Source organism: Pelodiscus sinensis, chromosome 11, assembly GCF_049634645.1.
Source record: "Pelodiscus sinensis isolate JC-2024 chromosome 11, ASM4963464v1, whole genome shotgun sequence".
NCBI lineage: Eukaryota > Metazoa > Chordata > Testudines > Trionychidae > Pelodiscus > Pelodiscus sinensis.
In genome coordinates, this window is record NC_134721.1 from 48,579,204 (window position 1) to 48,605,008 (window position 25,805).

Consider the following 25,805-nt stretch of genomic DNA (forward strand, 5'->3'; position numbering starts at 1 on the left):
ATCCCTGCCCTGAAAGGCTTACAGTCTAAACAGACACCACAGGACAGCGAAGGTAGAAGTCACACGCAAAGGGAACAGTGTGATTTAACGGTGAGATTTAACTGATGGTTTTGCTATTTGATGATAGTTCCGCATTTTGGGGGCAAGGGGTGAAGAGGTTTAGTTAGGAGATCAGCTAAATGGATGGAAAAGGAAAGGGGGCTGAGGAGACAGGACAGGATTAGAGAGGGTAGAAGGGCAGGTGCAGAAGTGAAGCTGAGGTGAGAAGGAGCAAACAGTTGATCAGGCAAGGTAGAAACGGTCAGAATATTTTACCATTTTGACTGGAATGCCCAGAGGCCCCTGCTTGGTTGCTTCTACTCCTGCTGGCTGTTCACAGCAGTTTTCTCCCAAGCCTACTTAGAGAGGGGAAACATCATCTGGGCTCCAGTGCTCCCACAATCTCAGGAGAGAGAGATTTCCCCTACATAGTTCTAAGACCTAAGTCTGCCAAGGGGAAGGGTGCCCCTGGCTGAGACTTATTTTACTCCCTCCCCCATACAGTAGTCCTTGTTTTTATTACTTCCTTCATAAGCCTACAACTGGATCTCCTAAGATCTCTGAACAATAATTCTAAGGCATGCACAAGAAATTGTGCAGTTGCTAAAGGTATTAAAGATGGGTCTGAGGATCATGAATAGCAAGTGAAGAAAAGCTATTTTCTTGTCTTCCAGTTGACGTCAGATGGAAAAAAGCATGCACTCAGCTTGCCTATGACAGTACTCACGTTCTGTTCTATAGGAAACAGACAAGTTCTAAAGCATAGCTGGGATTAAATATTACATGCCAAGAAGGGCAGTCCAGACTCCAGACAGTCTGCACAATCTGAGTTAAAACAAAATCTAATGAAATATTTATGCCCAAGTTTCTCACTTTTTAAAATTAAGATTCTACATTTTTTTCCAGAAATGTATTCCACTGTGACAGTTAAAGCATTTATATTAGTTTGCAGTGACCAGACTGTTTGCCTCCTTATTGCCAGATCAAAAGTATTTTGCAAGGAAATGCAAACAAACCCTAGCCTTGGAAACTGCAATCTTCCTGTTGAGTCTGCCAACTGGTGGCTGGATAGAAAAGACATAGCCAGTAGCAGAACCCTCCTTTCTCCCTTCAGTTTCTGAATACATGGTATGTGCATCCTGTACCTTACCACAGTTGGGACTTGATCCAGAATCCTCAGTATTCAAACTCTTACATCAGCTGAAGCAGTAGAATGCTTTTCTGTGAATAAGCTGGTAAGATTTGTACTAAAATTGCATAAAGCAAAACTCATTCTGGGCAGTTTATTTTCCCCAGGATTCAATGCGCAATTGGACCCAATGTGAAAAATGCAATCAGTAAAAACTCCCTTCTTGATATATATCGATAGAGCCCTTCAAATGCATGGATATCTGCTTCATATCGATGGGGATCCGCTAGGGATGTTAGATAGCATGTAAATGAATAGTCATGTAACTGCATCAAATTCTAGCAGTTACGTGACTATTCAGTAGTCCCCAGGAGCAGGACTGGCAGCCAGTGTGCTCTGGCCCTACTCCCAAGGATCCCCCTGCTACTGTCTCTGTATCTGGTTTAAAAACCGGCTCCCACCTGCTGCCAAATGCTGCTGCCTCAGATACAACAGCCCCTGTTCATGGGGGGGGGGGGGCGAGCTCCCCACGGACAGAGGCTTAAAAGCCGGCTCCTCTTGCATATCGGCTCTGCCTGCCCCCCTCATCCTCCACGCTGCTGTCTCTCCTTCAAAGGCAGCAGTGTTGGGGTCAAGGGGGCCGGCAGATTCAGTGCTTGTGGGGAGCCGGCTATTTTTGCAGATACAGATGCCGTTGCAGATACAATTTTTTTTTTTTAATCTCCACAGGGCTCTACATTAGGGATATTAAAAATTGTAAAAATTATTAATCGTGTGACCGATAGCATTTCTGTCAGTTACACAGCTAATCATGGAACCACAGGGACTGCTGCAGCCTGGCCGTCCTGGCTCCTTCAGCTGCCATGGCTCCTGGATACCGTGGCTCCTGCGTCCACCAGGGCTGCTGCAAATCCCAGCAACCTCATGGAGAGTGTAACTGGTGCCAGTACCCAATAAGCGTGAGCTTATCCCAGTTACACTCTTACAACTCTACTCTATATATTAAGTCTTCGTTATAAAGGAGAATGTAAAGCAACCTCTCCATTCTAAAGTGTAATTTTAGTGCTCATGATACATTCTTGATTATCACTGATCGAAAATATCATGAGCAGTGCCAGTTGCCTCCATAAGCCTCAATTCTGTTCTGTTGGAACCCTTTCTAGAGATGAGAGAAAAAGATCACCACCCCCGATTTGGCCTTTCTATCAAGGATCTCCATTCCATTTCTGATGCTGGTTTCAGGTTTTTTAATATTTATTTTGCATAGCTGTCCACTGAAAACTGGAAGGAGACTACTAGTCTGAGTTAGCACAGGTCCCTGTTCAACCATCAGATTATTATAACTTTTAGTCACTGCTCCCATGAGCTGGATTCAGACTAATCACCTAGAGAGGCAGGCCTCTATATACAATTGCCATATCAGTAAGACTTTGTTATTATATAGGGCATTTCCTTCAAGGATCGCTAACCTAGAAAACTCTCAAGGATTGTTCAGCGACTTGCTCCGGGTTATAAAGCAAGTTATTGGCAGAGTTTAAAACAGAGCTCAGGTGTCCTGACTCTTATTTACTTGGCTCAGGCATTAGATAATGCAACCCAAAATCTCCTAAACCATCAAGTTCCCTGTGATTCTATAAATACCAAGACAGAGGACAAGTCACCATCTTGTTCTGTCCCCCACGTACTTTGAAAGCCCATGCTATTTCCACAGAGAGTCAGTTTTGGGAAATTCTGAGTCAAATCTGCCTCTTCTCCAGTTCTCATTTTGTCTACTCCATTCCCAAATCCGTTCAAACCATCTCTCCCCAGAGAGAAATGTATACAAACATATTATATTAAAGTCAAAAGCAGAGAAAATAATTTTACAAGCTTACTTTATTTCTGCCGGTCATAGCTGTATTTCTACCAATAAGCATTACCAAAACATCCAGAACTGGAATATCTAGGCACTTGAGGAATTTGTCATAAGACTTGTGAAGAGGGTTTAAATGCAAATTAAACAGTAAAAACAACAAGGAGTCCAGTGGCACTCCTTGTTTTTCCTAAAACAGACTAACACAGCTGCCTCTCTGAAATCAAAGTGTGATGCTTTTATATGAGAATGCCGCTTTATAAAAGTATTTCATTGCAAGATACTTATCCAGGTTAAAAAAATAAATATTACTGTGCGCCCAAATATCAGAGCAGGAAGCAGAACTGCCTATCAGTTTTATATCACATATGCATCTTCATGCTCTAGGTGTCTCCGAAAAAAGGAAATCAATGCCTTTTGTAGCTCCTACTAATAATAGATGCAGCCTTGAAATGGATTCATGTTCTCCTCACACCTGGTTCAAGGAAAGCACTATGCAGCAAGAAGCCATCATCTGAACTGACTTGAAGTCAGTCGTCCAGAGAAACAGAATAGCAGCTGCAGAAGCAGCTGCTATGGTTAGACCCTCCTGAGATGACGCCTGGGAAAAGCACTAGAGTGGCAAAAATGTTCAGGTCAAAGTCTAGGCATTCCACTGTCATCAAAGAAAAGGAGTCCTCACATATGATATGGTGCTTAAGAAAGCTAAAAGTTCTCTTGTTTGAATACCAAGTTATAGACCAGAATTATCCCAAATTTATGAGGACAAACACACAAATGAGGCTGAAACCAAAGCTATGCCACACTTTTAATAACTTAATTTTAGCATAATTATTTATTTGACAATACAGTGCACCCCACTGCTTCAAAGCTGGCTTAGATTTATATACCTGTGGTGCTTAAGAGGAAGTCTTTTTCATTAAAGTTTTGATGTATGTGCTGGATTATTTGAAATGGCTTCATGTGAGTCATTTTAAAAAGTAGCCTTTAAAAGGCAGAACTCTTCTTATGGACATTTCATGTTGATGACTGCTTTGATTAGGGATGTAATAGTATAACCATTCAAACTGCTAACCAATAAGCATAAGTAACTGTAATGGTTACTTGCTAGTTCCCAGCACTGCTCCTGGGGAGCCGGGTGTCACCCTGCACTGCTGGCTCTGTATCAGGCCTCAGCCCAGCCCAATCCCCCAGCCACCAGAGAGGGAGGGAGAGCCGGAGCTGGCCTGGACTTGGAGGGGGGAGGGAGGGACTGGCAAAGACAGCCAAGGCAGGCCAGGCTGCTGGCCCTCTCGGTGGCCGGGGGGGGGGGGGGGGGCGGGGAGCTAAGGCTGCCTACCCCCAGAGAGGGGGGTTGGTGAGCATAGCATGCAGGGAGCACCGCCTCCCACTTTAACTATAAACTACGTCTCTTAGTTTTCCATTTTCATCGAATAATGAATTAAAAAACAAATGAACATATATTATTAAAAGGAAATGAGAACCTATTTTTACGCTGGTAAAGGAATTAATGAATTTATAACGTTTTGGATATTTTCCTAGAGAAAGACAGTTGGTGTCACATAGGGTCTATTAGTCTGTGTACCTGGGCAAAGTGCGTCAGTGCTAATGGATATTGCATGTGCATCAAAAAGGGTATTTACACTCCACAGAAAAAGCAAAACCAAAATAATCATATGCCATTTTAAAAAGCACCCTTTTGTCCTTTCAAACATGACTGTATGTTATTTTTTTTTAATTTATGCTTTTGATACCCCCCTGACATTCTAGTTATTACCAGACCTGGTTCTGTTTCACCCTATTCATGTTGTGTAGTACCTAATTTGCATAATTCTATGGAAGTCTGTGCTCAAGGTTATTGTTATAATTAAGTACACTCTGAAATATTTATTTAGAGAAAGAGATGATCTGTTCTGATGCATTATCTGGCATGAAGAAGCCCCTTTCTATTTTGACTCCTACAGAATACATAGTAATATTTTGCTATCATGACATACACTGTAGCCTACACAACACACTAATTTTAAAAAGAAAGATTCAGTTTCTGCAGCTGGGGAAGAACTGATCTGTGCGCACAGCTGAGACAGCACTTGCTACAGTACAACAATAATCCTTGTCTTCATACCAGCCATCCTTGCTTTTCTACTCTGTTATAGCTTCAGCTGTTGTGTCAGGCCAATCAGAGAGAGAAAGAGAGAGCGAGCACGAGGTAACCCTGAATGATACTGATGCCCAGATAATTAAAAACCAGTTTGTTGGCATTTTGGCTCTGTATGAAGTCAAAACATCAGATTCCAGCTCTTTGCTTCTTTTCAGGCCCAGATAAATAGTGTTCTCTCTTTTCCTATTTGTTTCTTAACTGATATATTTACTGTTTCAAAGAGACAAAAGTTAATTTAAAAATAGCAAACAACATGCCATTTATTGAGCCAGAAAATGTTTGTGTGTTGAAATGTCATGCAGGCAACAAAATTACAGAAGGATCCTAAATCAAACGGATTTGATTACTTCTACCACTCGACCTATTTCAGGATTTTTCTCCTTCACTATGTGAAACAACTACAGTACAGCACACACAGCTGGGAACAATTTTTGAGCAGGCCAACCTTCCCCTTCAAGTATCTCAGTGTTCACAGGCAGAAGGAAGTTAAGGAATTAATCAGGAGCTGAAAAACATACCAAGGGCCTCAAGCAACAGCAACAATGACAAAAACAAATGCTGTTTTATTTTACAATACCACCTCACATGTTTCTTTAGTAAAAATCCACACATTTTCGTTTAGGTAACATGTGAATATTCTAAAGAAGGATCAAAGATTCAGAAAGTGTTTTAAATAACAAATGGGTTTAGTTTCATGCTTCCTCAAAGGCCTGTGTTAACTACCAAAGCAGGTTCCACTGACACAATCCAAGAGTGAACAGAGAATGGAAATTAGCTTTCAGCTTGCATGCCCCATTCTCTACTTAGAATTTTTTTAAAAGGTCTGAATAGAATAGAGTCTTCATCTTCTGACAACTTATATAAAAGTCTGTCTTCCTTCAGTAGATGGATTTTCCCTAACCATCAATAAATGTGATGGGTTCTGTATGGAGGGTGGTGGTAAAATATCAGAGCATCTTACATTCTGGACAAAGAATTTAACAAACCAACATACACAAATCACTTGAAATCGTATACAAATATATAGTCTTTTCATGTCAACCCTCACTCCCAGGGTGACAGACAAACCAACAGACCACCTATTCGCTAACAAGTACAAGAGCTCCTTTCCCTAACCTGAGCCTGCTATCTGTCAGATCTCCAATTTCCATTTTAATAGTCCCACCTGTATTAGGAAAGACTAAGTGCAGCTTCTCAGTGGTTTCTGGGTGAAGTTTTTCTAGTCCAGCTTCTCACCAATCAAAGTGAAAAGGTAGAGTAGGTCTAGGGCATTATTTATCAAGGAGCACTCTATGGACTGCTGCCAGTCCCTGAAATCTTCCTGACACAGTTTAGGGAGGCCACATATTAGTTCCTGATATCAAAAAAGTAAAAAACCACTGGTAGGGACTCAGGATTCAACTCACCAAAATCACACTACTGGTGGACCTTCCAGTGAGGTGTTGAAAACTGTGTTAAAATTTTGATTTATCATTTGAAATTCTCAGGGGGTTTCCTGGTTCTGCTTTCAGGTGAAAGGGCTTTGTAGGGAAGTATGTAATCAAAGCTGGCCTACAGACAAATAGCCAAGAATAACATGAATTGAGTTGTGTCTCTTTCTGTTAGAGGGAGCAGCCTGTTTAATCTCTCTTGTTTGGGGTTCTTGTTATTCTGAGTAACAAAGTAGTGTTACACTGCAATTTTTCAGTAAGAGTATTTTATGTATTTATCTAACTTTTCCTGTTTGTAGGATGTGAAATATAACCTTAAGATGCAGAGTTTTTGAGTGTCTACTACAGTTTGCTTGAAACCGTAAGGCTTACAGGCAGTCCCCGGGTTACGTACAAGATAGGGACTATAGGTTTGTTCTTAAGTTGAATTTGTATGTAAGTCAGAACTGGCTCCAGATTCAGCCGCTGCTGCTGAAACTGACCAGGGGCTGACTACAGGAAGCTGGAGGCAGAATTGCTCTGCCCCCAGCTTCCTGGAATCAGCCACTGATCAGTTTCAACAGCGGCTGAATCTCCAGCCTGGGACAGAACAGCTGGGCTGCCAGGTAGGTCCCTGCAGGACCAACCTGGCAGCACCCCAGCTGCTATACCCCAGGGTCCACAACAAAAGCCTGGTCTGCTGGGGAGGGGTGGGGCGCACTAGCTGCGGGCCCCTCCCCCCAGCAGACCAGGGACATGGGGAGCAAAGCCGCAGCGGCGGCGGAGTGTCGCACCTCTGAGGCTTTGCTCTGGCAAAGCCTCAGAGGCGCGGGACCCCTCCACCTCCCCAGCTTTGCTCCAGGTGTCCCTGGTCTGCTGGAGACGGTCCCCAGTAGACCAGGGGCACCCGGAGCAGCTTTTCTCGCCCCGGAGGTCGAGGTGGCGGGACCGCTGCGCTCTGGGCGGTCCCGCTGCCTGCAAGCTCCGGGGCGAGAAAGCCCCGTTCGTAAGTGCGGATCCGACATAAGTCGGATCCGTGTAACTCGGGGACTGCCTGTACTTTACTTCATATGCAAAAACTATTGGCCACTTGCAAACAGTTCTTAACACTCATCTTGCTCTCACATGCTTACACAGAGAAAGTTTACCAGAACACTTCATAGCTTATTTCTGAGACAAATTATTCAGGTCCTGATTCTCCACTGAGTTCAAGCTGTGCGGAGATATAGTGAACAGTGGAGACCATGGACCACCAGCTACAGCTAGCACCATGACACCAACTCAGCCTTGGGGGACATTCTAGCAGCAAGTGGCCTATTCTCATGTCAACTAATGGAGCTTTTAGTGGTGGAGAACTGGACACATTGGAGCTCAACTCCATTTCACTAACTCCTACAAGGCCTGTCCCTTACACCCCATGTACGCTGGGGGTAAGAAGGGATAGAGGGCAGAGGAGGATGTCATGCCACCTAACCTGTTTCATACCAGTGTAGTTTTCCTCGACAGATGGGAAATTCTCCAGGGAGAAGCTCTGGCCTGTATAAATTCACTTTAACTTTGTACTGCCTATGCAGCACAATTTAGCAGATTAGAGAATCTAACTGGTGGATAAAAGATGGTTCCAGACAAGCAAACCAACTCCTCAATAAAATACTCAAAAAAGGTAGGCTTTATAGGCCATTAGCCATGGCAGAGTACAATCTAATCTTTCCACCCCAGGAAACATTTTTCCATGACTGGAAGAAATAAAAGACCAAGATGGGTGCTCTGTTTGTTTTTAAATCACACTTGAGACATGATCAATCTAAACTAACTCTGATGTGCATGCACTAAGATGGTAGGGTGGGAATAAACAGTTTTATTTCTTTTTGATTCTGCATGTGTGTCCTACTCCAATCTCTCTCTCTCTCACCACGGTCTGCCGGTAAAAATAAAAACAGAACTTGAGACTGCAGTGAGTCTTTACACCTACAATCATTTCCTTGCACTCTGAAGAAACCTCCTCACCCAGTTTCTTGAAAAACGAAGTTGTTCGGTGTTTTACAATCTCTGTCTTTTTACCAGCGTACACAGAAAATTGTTTGAGACAGAGTATAAAACAATATTTTGTATTTCCGTGTCACATTTTCTTTGCAGCGCATTGCACATTTACTCACTGAAACACATGATACACTTGAAAGATACTGATAGCAAAGGCATATCTGGAGGGAGATCAGCACAGTAATCTCTAGAGTGGAACGCAACAGTTGCTTAATAGTACAATACGTAAGAGTACAAGGAAAGAATGTGAATGTACATTATCTATACAATTGAAAGTGCAGAAGGAATTTAGTTCAAAAGAAATGTAATTACAAGAGCTGGAATATGACCAAGAAGCCAAGGTTTAACAGTTCCACTCATACAGAAAGTGCTCTTGGAGCTCTGAAACGCGGATTATCAGGAATTCTGTGGTACAGCTCAGTTTAAATGATAGCACCTCCCACCACAGCAACACAGAACCTCAAAACACACCACCAGGTTACTGGTGCAATACTAACCTAAAGGAAGGAGAACTACTAGCTGGAGCTATTCTCCTTGGAGCTTTCCCATTCAAATACTGTCCTGGCCTGTGAAAACTGAAAGGACTCTAACCCAAGTCAAGAATGCTTTAATATACAGATGAGCCTGAGCCACAATGCTCAGAATCAGATGTGCATTTCAACTTCCAGGCTTCAGAAGTGTTCACATGTGGTTTGGCTGCTTACCCGGGTAGGGATCAGGTGCGGAATTCTGATTTGAATCCAAATTTGAACTTTCCCATAGCAGGGAGCTGCTGAGATCTAGAGGTCTGCCACGAACACTTCACCACTCCAAAAAGTTCCATACAAGAAAAAAAAAGTATTGGTTTTGTGCCCTTTTTTTTCTGCAAGATTATGGGCAGGATGGTGGTGATGTTTGGGGCTTGGTGTGTTTGTTTTTAAGCACATTAGAAATAGGAGTTATCTATCCTGTTTAGCTTGGAAAGCTCAGAGGACAGAAGAGAGCCAGACAGAATATTTTAGTCAGAATGGTTAAAATCCTTGAGCCTGATTTTCCTCTGCTCTGCAAAATGTACAATCATTTATACCAGTGCAAGGTAAGTGTAAAGTTATACCACATCAGAAGAGCAGCATTTTACATCTGCTTTTCACTGTCCAAATGGTTACACACTTTGCAGGACAACAGAGAAACAGACCCTTTGGGAAGGCATTTGAGTTAAACAGGTATTAACGAAAACAAAATAAAAACAGATTGTAAGATCTACAATATCCCTCTTGTGTTGAGGGCTGTGAAAGCTCTCATACTAATTCCCTTCACCAGCACCAACAGAAGACAAAAGTTGACCTTGGTAGAGGTAAAAAAAACAAATCTGGAAAAAAAAAACTTTAAAAATTAGAAAATTCCAGGCTTCCTTTGTCCATCTTAAGGAATCAAAAGAGGGCAAAAACTATTTTTGTCATCTGCAGGTCACCGTTAGCATTAAAATGAAGCTATCTTGGTGTTTTGTGGTATAGCAGATTCAAGTACCAGTCTCTCGTCTCTTACCAATAGAATCAAATAATTGTATCACAATGAAATAAATCTGCAGTCTCCATCTAGACCCTAATTACAAGTGTCCACTTCACAAAATCATGACATACTCTGGCATGACATAAGAAGTGATATGTGTATGTGATTCAAATGTTTTCTGTTTACACATGTCATGAGAACCTAATGATCAGTAATTATCTTTGCAAAGCCAAGTCATATAAATTAAATACAAAATGTATTTAGTCAACCTCTGACATAAGGTGACAACATTCATAATGCTGAAAATGAACATTCAAATTCTGGGCCAGATCTCTCTTTCACACTTATGCAATCTATTAGACGACAGAAATTCATGGGTGAAACCGAGAATAAAATTTGACCCTTGGTCCATAGTCAATTCCAGTATAAAAAAAACCCTCAAGTACAGAATGCTGCACCATTAAAATTATGAAGCTGAAAAATTACATCTCTCAGTAGAATTCCCCTGACCACGATAACTATTAATAGACTATAAACTCTATGCGATAGTGAGATATATCTTCGTGTGTGTTTAATACATAACTAGTACAGTGAAAGCCCCATCTTAATTAGGGTTTCTTGAATCAACTGTAGTTAAAATATTACATAGCAACAGCGGCAGCACAATCGTTGTCAATCTAGAGTGGGATTTTCAGAAGTGCCCTCTGCTCTCAATGAGGTCAATGATAAAACTCATACTGACCTCAATGGGAGCAAAGTTGGGCCAAAATCAAACAATTCTGAAAATGTCACCACAATGTCTGTTTTTATGTACAACAAATGTACATTGCTGGAGAAAGTCCTCTCGTAAACGGGAATGAATTCTTGCAATGTGCAGTCACAGCTGCCAAGCTTTGTGCAGATCCATGTGTAGTGTTCTTAGAATAACTAATTATAGTTTTTTTCAGGGTGTGCCCCCTTGTTTGCATGCAGTTGGCCAGGAATGAGTGGGAGCAGGGGAAGGGGAATTGATAAGAAACTGGAGTCTGTATTTCTGCACACCTTAGAAGCAGACAGAAGGGGATGTCAAGAGACAAGAGATTCTGAGTGAAACTTGGAGGCACAGGAGAATGGGACAATTAAGTCAGAGGGAGCCTGATCCTCTGTCTGGCCCTGCTGGATGCTTGGCAATATAGTCATATGATCATCACTATTTCACCATTTCCCAAAAACCAGTCCTGTGATGAGGGCTGAATTACATTTTTAATTATGGCCCAGGGGCTGGAGTACACAGATGGGGCCATATATTACGTTTGATTCATAGCAGATCTCCCGCTGATGTCAACTGGAGCTTTGCATCAAGGCAGAATATGATACTAATGTAGAGAATCAGGCAAGATTTATCATGACTTCTGATTTTTAGTGCCTCTGTTTCTGAATGCTCAACTTGAGACACATGGAGCCTGCAGTTTCAGAGCTGCTGTACATCCCGGCTACGTCTACACTGGCATGATTTTCCGAAAATGCTTTTGACGGAAAAGTTTTCTGTTAAAAGTATTTTCGGAAAAGCACGTCTAGATTGGCAGGATGCTTTTCCGCAAAAGCACTTTTTGCGGAAAAGCATCCGTGGCCAATCTAGACGCGGTTTTCAGCAAAAAAGCCCCGACTGCCATTTTTGCGATCTGGGCTTTTTTGCGGAAAACACTACTGTGCTGTTTACACTGGCCCTCTTACGCAAATGATTTGCGCAAGAGGGCTTTTGCCTGAACGGGAGCAGCACAGTATTTCCACAAGAACACTGACGATCTTACATGAGATCGTCAGTGTTCTTGCAGAAATTCAAATGGCCAGTGTAGACAGCTGGCAAGTTTTTCCACAAAATCAGATGATTTTGCGGAAAAACTTGCCAGTCTAGACACAGCCCCCCAGTTTTAACTGGAGCCAATTGGAAATGTAGGGACTCAATATTTTTGAAAAGCCGAACTCACAACTTGGACACTCCAAATCTGCAACGCTCAAAATCTGAGGTCACCTCTAAAAATGTTGGTCTGAACTTTTAATTACTGTTCCAGCAGTCAGTAAGCTATGTGATGCAGGTCCACCTTCAGAATAACAGCTATTTTTACATTTTTTGGTTTGGTCATGGACAATTAACCAGTTTGCAAGCACATCTGCAGGAACTGTTTGTCTAAGTTAGCCACACAACTGTGTAACTTTTGCCATATGAAAATCTACTCTTGGAAGTGTCATCTTTAAACTTCACAAGCCACCCAGATAAATGGGGGCAAACTGGTTTTTAAAAAATTTATTTATTTTAAGTTGTTGTTTCAGGCTAAGATAATCGCACCTTACTTCACATACAGAAGAGTTTCTTTTGTACCTACAATGAATAGAAAATGAACAAAAAAAATCAGTTCAAAAGTTTTCATTCTACAAAATATGAATCTATCTTAAGGCCCAGAGAAATCTCTCAAATAGACCAGAACTACCTTATGGCCAAGGCACATGTAACTCACAATGCAGAAAAACACTACGCTAGTTAAAATTAAACATGATATTTTTTTTCAGCAAAGGAGGACTGACTTCGTGATGGAGAGGCTTATCAGTGGATACCATCGTTAGCCAGCTGTTATAAATCTGTACTGAAACATTTTCTAATAGGAAAAACAAATCAAGAGGTACAGTTAGGCTGGATAGCTGCACTTCTCAAATGAGGAGGAGTACTTGAGGTTTTTGATTTTCTCATCTGAGCAGTGTACATTTAATTCAATTGCTCTTGATGTTATCAATTAAGTGTATCAGACAGGGCTGGGGATGTGTAACTAAGCAGGGGGCAACCTGTGGCCTGTTGGGTTTCTGTATGTGGCCTGCACATTTCTATGTTTACCTTTGCCCATGCCAGGGTTGCCAGATTCCACTAGTTTCCGTCTATGTAGTTTTTTTCTACCGGTATTACTGAATTGACATGCATGTAAAGCAAGGGCATGAGAAGTGATGTACATGGTGAGTGCACCAAACCCTGTGAGAGCCGTGTGCTCTCTTTAAATCCACTCAAAGCACTGCTACAGTTGAAATGGCAGAGCCAGCAATTAAGAAAAGCTACCATATCCTGGGAGATGGTCTTGGTTAGGACAATCATGTGGCCCACTCATTAGCCTAGGTTGTCCTTTGCTGGTGTAATTTCTTCTCAAATCAGAATTCTGAGGCAACCTCTCCCTGCCCCGCCTCGCAATCAAAAGTCATCCTCGCACCCTGTCTCAAATCCATATTTCATCAAGTTAGCTGTGTCTACTGTACTGAAATTGAAACTTTGGATCTCTCTGGTGAAAGCTAAAATGATACCAGTACAAAGATGACTAAAATGATTGGAATCCCACTCCACACATAAAATGCTAGAATTTGTTAAACCACCTATTTAGGCAAAGAGAATGAAACCTTTTAGTTACTTAATAACAGTATCAGAAACATCAGCAATGTCAGAGATTAGAAAAGGGAGAGCACAGCGGTTGTGTGTGTGTGTGAGCGTGAAAAAGAGTGTGAGTGCCTGTGTGTGTGTGTGAGAGAGAGAATATGCCTGGGCAAACGATATCAGCCTGCTTTGTAAGTGGAAGGATACAAATAGCAGTACCTACTATCACTAATATGCAGCAATACGTTTAAAAGTTAACAAATGTTGATCCCATATCAAAATGGCTATGCTGTTAATCTAGGTTTATATCTAGAAAAGGCAAATAACATTGTAATTGCATCTTCCTGCAGACTTAAGTAGGTGTACTATGAAATTCAACTAGAAGAGCTCCAGAAAAACACAGAATAGTGATAGAAATGTAGCCGTGTTAGTCTGGGGTAGCTGAAGCAAAATGCAGGACAATGTAACACTTTAAAGACTAACAAGATGGTTTATTAGATGATGAGCTTTCGTGGGCCAGACCCACTTCCTCAGATCAAATCAGAAAAACACAGGGGCGTCTACTACAAAGCTACAGTTGGCTGTGCTCGGCATACATTTGCAATCATTGAAAACTTTAACACAGATGATGTTACACGGTGCGATGTCTTTACCGGTGCCGGCAGGGCTCGGAGCAGAGGCACAGCATTACACACAGCGGGCTTCGGAAAGCGCGATAGAAATCCTGGGGGTTGGGAAGCGCGCACTGTGTGGCGGTGGTTGAAATCCATTCCTGACACATCAGCAGCGTGAGCGCCACTTCTCTCTCTCTCTCTCACACACACACACAAAAGCGCCACGAAAAGACGAAACGCGCGGCGGCTGCCCCGGGGCGGGGCAGTATTTGCAGCCCCCCATTTCGGAGTGCTGCGCACCCCAGCAGTCTTGTCTGGCCCATGAAAGCTCATCATCTAATAAACCATCTTGTTAGTCTTTAAAGTGCTACATTGTCCTGCATTTTGCTTCAGCGACCCCAGACTAACACGGCTACATTTCTATCACTATTCATCATCTAATAAACCATCTTGTTAGTCTTTAAAGTGTTACATTGTCCTGCATTTTGCTTCAGCTGCCCCAGACTAACACGGCTCCATTTCTATCACTATTCCACAGGAGAGAGGCGGCTGCTTCTCGCTGCCCCCAGCCGAGCCCGCTTTCCCGGCTGCGCGCAGTGGCTCACCAGCTGTCCAGCTCCAGCTCCAGCAGGGACTGAGTCCTCTCCGAGTGACAGTGCAGGCACCACATGGCTGGGGCGCCCGGGCGGCTCGCATAGCCTCCCCTGGCCGGTCCGGGAGCGGGACACTCCGCAGCCCTTGCTCGGGGCGAGTCCGCTAGCAGCGCCCGGGCCGGGAAGGCGGGAGCCCGGGGAAGCCCCCTCCCCAGCCCTGCTCCGCCAGCGGCGAGGCCGGGCATACCAATGCCTGCGCGGGGCGGGCGGGAGGCCGGGCTGCATTGCTCCGCTGCGGCGCAGATTGGCTGCCACAGCGGGGAGGGAAAGGAGGCCCCCGCCCCGGGAGAGCAGCAGGCGAGCGAGCGAGCGCGGGGCGCTGCAGCAACGAGGGGAGGGACGGAGCCTCGCTGGGGGGGGAGCGGCGCCGGCTGCAGTGCTGGGCACTAGCCGGGGGGCTGCTCCCTTGTCCAGCCGCGCTGCTCGCCCCTGGCTTTCCCCCACCCCCCCCCCGCGTGGCGCCGGGCGAGGGGCTGGCTCTGGTGCCAGCTTCCAGCCTGAGTGAAAAGCGGCGCGCTAAGGCCAACTCAGCTCGCCAGCGCCTCGCACCCGGCGCGCGTTCAGCCGGGCTTGCAGCTCCCAGCAGAGCGCCACGCGTGGGAACTCCTGACCCGCCAGGGGCCAGCTCCTGCCCGGCTGGGCTTCAGTCTCCTCTCCCACCCTTCTGCTAGCAGGTATTCCCTAGCCACTGGGGAGCAAGGGAGGGCAGCATCCAGCCTTGTGCCTGCAAGGGGGGTTCAGCTTGGGTAGGTCTACACTGCATGGCTAGTCTGGGAGACTGGAGGTCTACCCCAGGTCTCAACAAGCCACCTGTTATTTCAAACTATTTTTCTAAATACCAGGCACGCTAATGATTAAGGGATGTCTGAAAATATAACATGCTATGTGGACGTGCCAAATTTCAAAAGAGCCTATTTCTAAATTCAAACAAAATAAGCTATGCAATGTGTGTAGCGCAAATGGCATATCTTATTTCTAGTTTAGGATGCTGTGTAGACTCACCCAGAGCTTACACATGGAACACATCAGGCTCCTTTAGATTAAAAGATGCCTTTAGAGCAAGAATTCTGGATTTGGGGTTAATTTTAAAGCAGATCTTAAAGGCTTTTGCCAGCTGGATTTTGAGGTATTTATAATTTCACTCATAATTTGTTGATATCTGCCTCATTCACACAGTGACAGCTTGACAGCCTTGACATGCTTACTTTTCCTTGCTCGTCTTTTTAACTACTTAAAATCAATTATCTTTCAAAGTATTTTGAATCCTTCTTTTAAAGTCCTGTTGCAAAAAGAAGGCATTTATAAGAGAATAGATTCTCTCTGACACAGAGGAAGGGTGTGTGTTCATTTCTTTTTTGGAGCTTCTAACCAACTACATTTAAGCTTTCCTGACATGGTCCATGTGCACAGTAACCAAAAATAGCAAAGCTAAAAATATTTTTAAACACACCAGAATAAGAACAGAGAAAAAATTACAACTGCTTTCTTAGAACTCAAAACAGTGAGCTACACTGCAAAATACTGGTGATGCAAAAATTCCACTTAATTTCCGGATACTAATTCAAAGCAGGTGACTTTAGAATGATGAACCATTTTGTCAATATTCTGAATCCTGTCATTCAAAATAAGAAAGTCTAATTTTACTCTGGATATTAGTCAGAGGAACATTAATTCAAATGTTGATTATGTTCTATACAGCATGTGTATTCCACTAATATGTGGTGATTTGTTGTTTGCAAAAACATCTAAAACTATTCTTTACTATTGTATGGAGTGATGAAGGGATAGAGGAAAATGCATTTCTGGACCAGTGAAGAAACCAGTGCACAGTAAATATACAAAAGAGGACTGGGCATATAAAGGGCTACTGATGCATGAATGAATAATGAAAATAGTGTTTTAGAGCCATTTTTTTTCCTTTCTGTTCCACTGAATCCTGGTCTGGAAGGAGTGCAGACTCTGTAACAGCATATTCTCAAGCAGCCCTCCCTCCAAACTAATGGAATTTTTTATGGTATAGCTAATGCTGATGATAGAGGTAAGAAACATTATCCCCCTTTTACAGATAGATTAACAGAAGCATGGGGAAATTAATGGATTAGCACAAGGTGATGGAGTCACTGGCTGATTTGGGACTAGCATCCTGGATTCCTGACTCCCAGTCCCTTGCTCTTGTCAACACTGTACCCCTCACTCCACTCCACATAGCCATTTTTCTATGAAGATGTCATTGCCCTCCATCTTGAAAATAATTAGGCCACTTTTTAAAGAACTTTCAAAACAGCCTGCTTGTGGGCTGAGGATTTGGACATGTTTGACTCTATATGTAATGTACATGAAGCCCCTTAAACTGGAGTTAGCTATGAAGCTGAATGTTTTCATGAGTGGATATAGTGAGTGATGCTAATGGACCATGCATGCTATCAGCATTCTTAGGAGCTAGTCTCATAAGTTTAAGATCAGGCGTAATTTCCCCAACAGCTGAATAAAATGAAGCATTAGAGAACATACAACAATCTGTCTAGAGCATGCAGTATGTAAACCTAAGTTTATCTAGACCAGCTTCACCTATCTGCACCAGATGCATCTGAAGTATGAGATTCTTATCAGGTATCTGGAAACAAATGTATAATAGAACAATTAAAACTAATATTTAAAAATAGCAATTTTGAATTCAGGGCATTATCCTGTGACCCATAAACAGAAGCAAGTACATCTTACAGAGTTTTGCAGAACTCTCCCTCTTCAATATTTTTTATTTTAGGTGCCTATTTTATTTGCGCTGTGCATGTTCACAGCTACAAAAATTAGGCCACTAAAACTGAGTTACTAATTTAATCTCTCACCAGTATAATTTTTACCTTACACTATAATAATGACCATGCACTATAACAACTCAATATCATACTCCAGCTATGGTTTTCAAGTCTGTCTCCCCAGATTCCCAGGAAGAAGATGAACCTTCCAATGTATCTGGAACATTAACAAATCTGAGCTCTGAAGGACAAAAGTCAATTCCAGAGTCTATGACCCCGATTAGAGATCACCCTACCAGCTGTCCTCTCCCATATAAACCAGTGCACGAGCAATTCTGCTGATCAAAACTGAAGCAGTATATAGCATGGAGAGAGAGTGTGAGTGTGAGTGTGTGTTTCTTAGGTAGGCAAGTCCCACGCTATTTGTGGCATTACAGGATTACCTTAAACTCCAGCTTGAAACTAACAGGCAAATAATGTAGCCTTGCAAGTGCAGTGAATTTAACAGTGTACTGAAATTAATGTTACTATAGTTAAGGTTCTGTACAAGAAAATAATGAATCAGTGCTTTGGACTACCAGGGTGGTGTTCCATGGTAATATAAAACTTTTCCTCTCCAAATTACTTTTATTTCTTTCTAAATAAGTGTCATGTCTGCATAAGATGACAAACTATTAGCTAAGCTTTCTTTTTGTACACAATTATTTTCCAGAGAATTAGAAGCTAATTTTATAAATGTAGGAAATATCTTGGCATATTTTATTTTTCACTACAAAAGTTCATTCATAAATCATTTGTGCAACTTTTATACAGCAACAGAGCAATCTGAATTATGCCTTTTGAGAATGAATGCATGAAAAATCAAAAGAAACAGTCAATCATTGTGGCTTTAGTGAATTCAGTTATGGCTTTGTTAATTAACTTAAAACATTGCTTGAATAAAGCAAGTGTAAAAAAAATCCAGGTCATAACTGTTCCCTTAATTTACATGAATATCTTATTTTCTCCAATATAGTGAGTTCCTTTAAGATTTTTACCAGTAGGTAAGGATAGACCAATTTGAACCAGTACAGCATTCCTTATACTTATAATGGAGAATATAAGTAGATCTGATAATCTCTGTCCTCCTGGTAAAAGATCAAAGGAAATTTTAACTGCACTCACTTTAGATATTGGAAACTGGTACATAACTTTGCATCATATTGATGGGGAAAAATAAATAATCTAGAAAGGGTTAGGTACCAGGGGTAGAACTAGTTAAAAAGTTTTTGACAGAATTGTGTTCCATTAGAAAATACAGTTTCACCTCAATCAACTTTTTGAAGAAACACATTCATTTAAATGAAATTGACAGGAAAAAGGCAAAGTACATCATTTTAACTTTCTCACTTCATATAGGTTATGAAGCTTTTATTTTGATACGATAAAATGTTTAGGTTTTATTTTATAAGTAAAAATGCAACTGAAATTTATTAATTTTAATGATACAATAATTAATATTTTACTAAATTAAAATGTAGAACATTTGACTTTTGATCTGATTGTTCTGATCTGATTGGGAATTACAACAAATGATTAGGTATTATTACAACTTCCCATGGCATGGAAATTCCATTTTCCAACCAGTTCTATATCCAAATTGTGAATTCATCAATTTGCAAAATACTTCACATCTAGTTCATTTTCTGAATATTACACATTGGTGTTGTTTTATGTGGATTAATATTTAGCACATGCAAAATACAATGAGGCCCTGATTCACTGAAACATTTAAACACGTGCTTAACTAGACTTCGATAGGATTTAAGCATGTATGTTAAGTGATTACTAATGAAGGCACTTTCCTGATTCAAGGTTTTGAGTCTCAAACTGGTTCCTCATTCTGAAGATGTGAACGTGCCTGGTCAGAAACCCATTTTCTTATACAAAGAACCATAATGGAAAGTGATGCCCTTCTTTCCAAAACTATCTGAATCAGCCCCTCAAGCTCCTTCCCTCACCCAGTCGAAAGGACTCTCAAATGTCAATTCTACTTTTCTGACCATTCTGACACCAATACTTGTAAATTCACCAATACTTGTAAAATTTGGGTTTTAAAAATCTAATTCTTCTCCCTGAAATAGAAAGTAGGGAATGAACATCAAAATCCCCTATATATTCAAGATAGAATACCTCTCATTTATTTTCATAGGGGGAATTCTGCCTGTGTTGCACAGAAGACTTTTTAGAAGCATCATTACATACACACTGTTAACATGACTATTATTCCTTTTCACATGCATAAAGCTGGGTAACTCTCTAGCCAGACACTGCCCCAAACAAAAGTAAATAAATGACACAGCTAATGGAAGTCCAGCTTAATTTTCCTTATGCTTCTGATGCATTATAAGTTTTAAAAGGCCATAGGTTTACTAATAAATGGCATTACATAAAGAGGAAATACAACTGGAGAGAAGGTGGGGGGAATACCTCATAAATAATACCACATTACAGCATATACCAAACTCCCTGCTATACTTTACACATTGGTGGTATTTGTGCTCTGTAGTTCAGTTAGAAATGTCTGTGGGGGCATTTCAAGCACAATCCTTAATAAGGGACTAGGCATTTCATGGATAGACGTTTTTAAATACACCAGATCCTTCTGGCAGGTTCATGAGCATTGCTGACCTCTGAATTTAAAAAAAAAATCACTTTCCCCTTTACTTACCTTCCAAGTTTAGGCTTCTGTGTTTTCCTGTAAAAGCTGCCTTAACACAATTTTATCTATTGTAAGATCATCTGCTCGTATGGTAGCATAAATAAATCAGGATGTAGCTATCCTCAAGCATCAAAGAAAGTAGCAGCAAGAAAATCACTTGCATGACCATGCCTTAAGAACAGAATCAAGCCTTTAGCCTCTGGTCCTCAGGTACCCACTGTCACCAGATCAGTCCAATACTAACAAACTTAATGCAAACACACTATTCGGTTTAGTGTGGCACTTTCTAAGAATGCTCAGTGCTCTATCATTCTACATTTTCCATGTGTGACCAATTAACATATAAACAATGTTCCATTTGTGTTACAATTAGCATGTCTGATACTAACTTGAAAGTTAGTATTCAACTTGATAGAGAATCAGCCAGGAAAGCAGAAAAGACTAATTGTAAAATGGACCCCATTTTATTCCTGCTGTAGAAGTATAATTAAACCTCACATAAAGCACAACACTGAAATTTTGGATTATCCAACAATTCGCATAAATCACTGTAATTTCAGTGTGCTAATAGCTAAGATATAAGGATTTATAACCCTTCCCCTGAAGTGCAACAAATGCAATTTGTAATTACAAGCACAGAGCAATTTGTACAACATTTCATCTAAATATACACTAATTGTTACCCTGGTTACTTGTAATTCCAAACGTAATCACATTTAATACAGTGTTATTCACATACATCTAAAAGTTTGAAATGGGTATTTATCTTAGTTTTTCTTGGCTAGACCGAGGGGGTTAACTACAAAACAATATAAACGTAGTAGGGGAGTTCTTTCCATATGAGATAAAATACTACCTGGTTATACCCTACGGAGAAAAACATAACACAGATAAAAGACCTGTTCTTCTACCGAGCAGCTTTTGAGAGTATGTTTGTTCATTTCCAATACATTTTGTGTCAGAAATAAGGTTTGGTAGTCTCTAAGGAAAAAACAAAGTATGGCACAGTCTTGCGTATGAGTCAGAGTCTCAAAAAGAGGAAGAAAATAAGGAGGAAGAGCTCCTTGACTTTTATGCCCTCTCAACTATTTTTAGTGCCAAGAGAAATAAAACATTCCTTATTTAACTCTGAGCTTTTAGCAATGTGAATGTATTGCATATGGAATATTATATCCTTAAGACCGTCTTTTGGTGTAACAGATATTGGCTTGTTCTTCAGTTGCAAGATAATGTGATGTATGGTGATGCATTTTCACATATGCTGGAGTCCCATGTGGATTCTACAATATATCAGGCCACTGGTTAAGCATTGATACAGTGAGTGTTTATACTGTACTTTTTGTCTCCCCAAAATTGATTTCTAATCAGATATCTTGATTAAGGTCCTTCATTTCCTTTAGATTTCTGCCTTGCCTATTTTTAAAAATCTGGATACAAAAATAAATAAAATAAAATAAATAGAACTAAATGACAGCTAGTTCCAACTTTGCTTCTGTTTTTAAAACGAATGTGTGATGCTTTTTAACAAATAGAATTGTGAAATGCCTACTGGCAGCACCACATGTATTGCTGTGAAGTAGACATAACAATGAATCCCCATAGAACAATAACAACAAAACTATGTTCTTCTAGGACTTGATCCAAAGCCTACTGAAGTCAATGGGAATCTTCTCTCTGACCTCAGTAGGCTGTAGAACAGGGACTTAAAGTGCTTTTTATTCGTATATCTCAGAGCACTTTGCAAAAGAAGAGATGTAGCATTATCTCCATTTGAAAGATGGGGAAACTGAAGCCTAAGATCACTCTGTAAGTTAGTGGCAGGACCAGGAACAGAATCCAGGTCTTCTGATCCCCTAATGCACAAGCACCTCCTTTGGCCAGAGAGAGCATTGCGGAGTTTGGTCAGTTTGGCAGGGCAATCAGTCTGCCTTTTTTGTCTGAATCTTTTATAGACTTTGCCTGGAGGCAAGGATGTTAAATTCCGTCCCATTAGAACGTGTGGACGTTCCCTTATGTTTGGCACAGGTCAGCGGGGCCTTGTTCTCAACAGGCCTGGAACCTTTTTTGGTTTGTTAAGTCTCTGTGGAAGGGCAAGTAGGGGAACCCAGATCCACCCACTTCACTAGGCTCCAGCTCAAGGTCTTAACTCAGGCAGGCGGAATCAACCCTCAGCAATTCTCCTGCTGTGCCATGGCTTCCTTCCTACTTCCCTAGGTTTTGTAGGCTTCAGTAGACTATGGCTCTGGTCATCCCCTCTCTGAGCTGCTGTTGCTCTTGGGCAGCTTCTCACGAGCTTGCTGGCAGGACCCTCTTTCTTTAGGCTACTTGCTCCTCTGGTAGCCACCTACCTCTTCTGCATCACAGCTCTTATTCTCCCAGTTCTGTCAGGCTGCCAGTCAGCATTGGCTGGTAGTTCCTGCATTAATTCTTTGACCGTCCAGTCAGCATAGCGTGTATACAACCCATCACTCTATTGAACTACAGTGCTTCCTATAACATAGGGTATTTAACTTTTGTGGAGAAAGAAGACAGGTGATGATTGACCACTGGTCTCAACAGCAAGCCCTGCTGTAATTTCTTTTGGAAGAAAACCTTCTCTCTATCTGGAAGACATTTGCGGAAAATACATCCTAATTTTGTAGAAAGGAGTGGTCTTATCCAAGGCTGTTTTATTCGTAAATGCTCAGTTGTGATTCAGACAGCTCTACTGCTTGGGCTTGGATTTCATTTTCTCCCACCTGCAAGCTTGTAAGTTAGACAGTAGCCATGTGAAATGGGCAAGGTGGTGCTGAAAGAGAGTAATCAGCACTACCACAAGAGAGATCAAACAGTTTTACAGATAGGAAAAGCAAGGCACAGAAAAGATAAAGGACCTGCTTAAGGTCCATCAGTAACAAGGCCAGAAATCAAGCCCAGAAGTCTAGATTCAAAGTTCACTGCAACATAATTATCATACCTTGTCCCTCCAAAATAAATGCCCAGTCCTAGAAGCCCTCACTTTTGCTAGCACTTCTAATGTCTTGCTGTCACCCAGTTGATGGGTACCAGGATTCACTACTGTGATTGAGGATTTGTTGTGTCAATAGGGGTTTGCAGCACAACTCCCACTCCAGGTATTATGTTCCTGTAGTGTAAGGCTTCTCTAAATTCTAGATAGATAAAACTTTTCAAGCCGTTCAGGTTTTAGGCTTGCCTGCTCGCCATGATTTACCTTTTCAAGTGCATATCATAGTGGGAATTTCATCTAAGACACATTTTTCAAGTTTCACCCTAAACCAAGCTCACTGTTTGTGTTTGCCAATAGAAAAGAAACCTCTCTCTCACTGAAATACTAACTAGATAGCATAAGGCAGGATATTTAATTAGGATACAATTGTGGCAGACTGAGTCTGTGTGAATTTATGAATTCCATCTTGGTTTTTTTGAACACCAATTTATATTTCAAAGCCACTTTCAAGTGGCTTTTAGCATTCATTACAATAGCTGAAAGTTGACACCTAGTGGAGAAACTATGTCTGGGAAGCTATGACACAGCAATCAATTTTGAATTGTTCTACCCCAGTGGAAAATCGGATTTGCTATCTACAGGACCACTGATTATCCAGAGGGCCACAAAGGAAGGAAACAAAAGGGATAGGGTCTGACAACAGGAAATTACCCAGCACAAGCACATATGCAGAATAGGTATCAGAGACTAGTTTTTAAAAAGGGACGCTCTCTAAGTCAAATATACTAGGACTCCTAGGTGCTATGGTAATACAAACAATAACAATAAAAAAGCCAATTAATCACCATAAGCAGAAGATCCAGGTGGAAAGAGTGGAAGGAGGAGGGACTGATTAAAACAGAGGGGTGGCGAGGACATGAAAGGGGATTGCCTTCAGGAATGTTTTGTTTTTCATAGACTTGTAACTCTTTTTTGTTTTTTAAGAGCAAAAATGTGTGTGTATAAGACATTCCTTTACTAAACTTGTTTCCTTTCTTCAATAACATGTTCCTGAAGCGTGTAACTAAGAAACCACAGCTCCCACAACCAGGTGGACTCTGGGGAGAAAGTGTCAAAACAATTGGAGTGACTTGGGAGAGCTGAGACACTGGTTCTGGATTCTAGGCAGTGGGACTATAGGGTTCTAGTACTCAAGAAGGTACTGGAGAGTGTGCTTGAGAAACCAGGGTTAGGAACATGGGCCAATCACTACCCAGCAGGGAGCTTAGAAGGACTCTCAACAAACTGTTATCTGTTCAAAGATCAGGACTAAATCAGGTCATGACAACAATATCGAAGTGCCATATTTACCTCTAGCTACACTTTTAAGAACAACCACTATTGATGGCAATCAGCAACGCATGGCGTTAACAAAAAGGCAAGGCAACATATATCAGAGATTTTTCCCATAAGGAATGTCTCCAGCAAATAGCAAGAATGTAATCAGAACAGTTATCCATTACTTTTTGTCTAGAATTACTAGGTATAGCTGCTGAAGCTACAATGCATCTATTGAAAGAGGATGATATGGAATCATATGCACTAGAGTCTGTTAAATAGTAAGCAGTACTTTCACTAAGTAAAATATCTCTACATTAGAATGAACGAGGAGTGGAATGTTGAGGTGATTCATAAAATCTGACTGGATAACGTAGAGGGTATTAATTCTTTTGAAATGCCTTGTATATACCAATTGAAACTGAATCACCCATAAAAAAATCAATACACCTATACTTTTTTCATTTTCGTCGGCTAGTAGTAATAATGACCTCTTCACAAGGCATTTCCTTGGGATTTATGACAAACTGAGATTAAAGCTCCTTGGGTGTGCTTCATGCCGTCAACTACTCTTAAGTGCCTCTCAATCATCCCTCTCCACCCTGTGTCTCAACTGTCACTTCTTTTTAATTTTCTACATTTAGTTTGGTCCATATTTTTTTACAAGAAAGTGTGCATGCATGTGCGCACATTGTGTGTTTTGCATGGACAATCCATGTCTGTGCAAAAGTACATGAATGCTTCTAGCAACATGAGTCTACGTCACTGCATTTTTCACAATTTGGAATGGCATTTTTTTTGTTATATAAAAGATTAGCCCTGATCACAAAATAACTATGCAATCCAGGCTCCATTTAACAGATTGTAAAATTCATTATTGATGGATCTATGAAAAATACTCTGAAGATGGAGATTTACATCCAATAAGAAGCTTTTCCTTTATGCTATCATTTTGTGATCTGGCTCAAAGATAAATACATGCTATACCAAGGTGCCATATGCACCATCTGTGAGTAAACATGGCACACTTCCCTACAATATATACTCGTGTAGTTATTCTGAATACAGAAATTCTTGTGATTAAAGCCTATATTGCAGTGGAACCTTTCTGTTGCTGCAGCTACTGTCCATTCAATCATGTTACTGTAATGCTGAGCTCCACTGAAAGCCTGTACATAAATAAAACTTCCACCCAAAAGATAGACTATTCATTTAAACACATCATACATCACTTTTTTGGTCCTATTTAAACTAAGTCAGTCATATATGGAGAGAATTATAACAAGGAAGTTATATTTAGTAACAACTTAT

General features: G+C 41.2%; 1 protein-coding gene across 12 annotated transcripts in view; it reads right to left on the reverse strand.

Annotated features, from left to right (window-relative positions):
* The window catches only part of IQSEC1 (IQ motif and Sec7 domain ArfGEF 1), a 611,669-nt gene that overhangs the window by 85,632 nt on the left and 500,232 nt on the right, over positions 1–25,805 (reverse strand). The window contains exon 1 of one of the 12 annotated variants that reach the window (XM_075939726.1): positions 14,726–15,121. The exons of 10 other annotated variants lie outside the window; for them this stretch is intronic. In XM_075939726.1, the coding sequence (XP_075795841.1) occupies positions 14,726–14,958 (233 nt within the window). In that variant the 5' untranslated portion in view covers positions 14,959–15,121. Of the gene's footprint in view, positions 1–14,725; positions 15,122–25,805 lie in introns of those variants that run through there. One more of the 12 variants, XM_075939727.1, reaches the window with a different exon arrangement.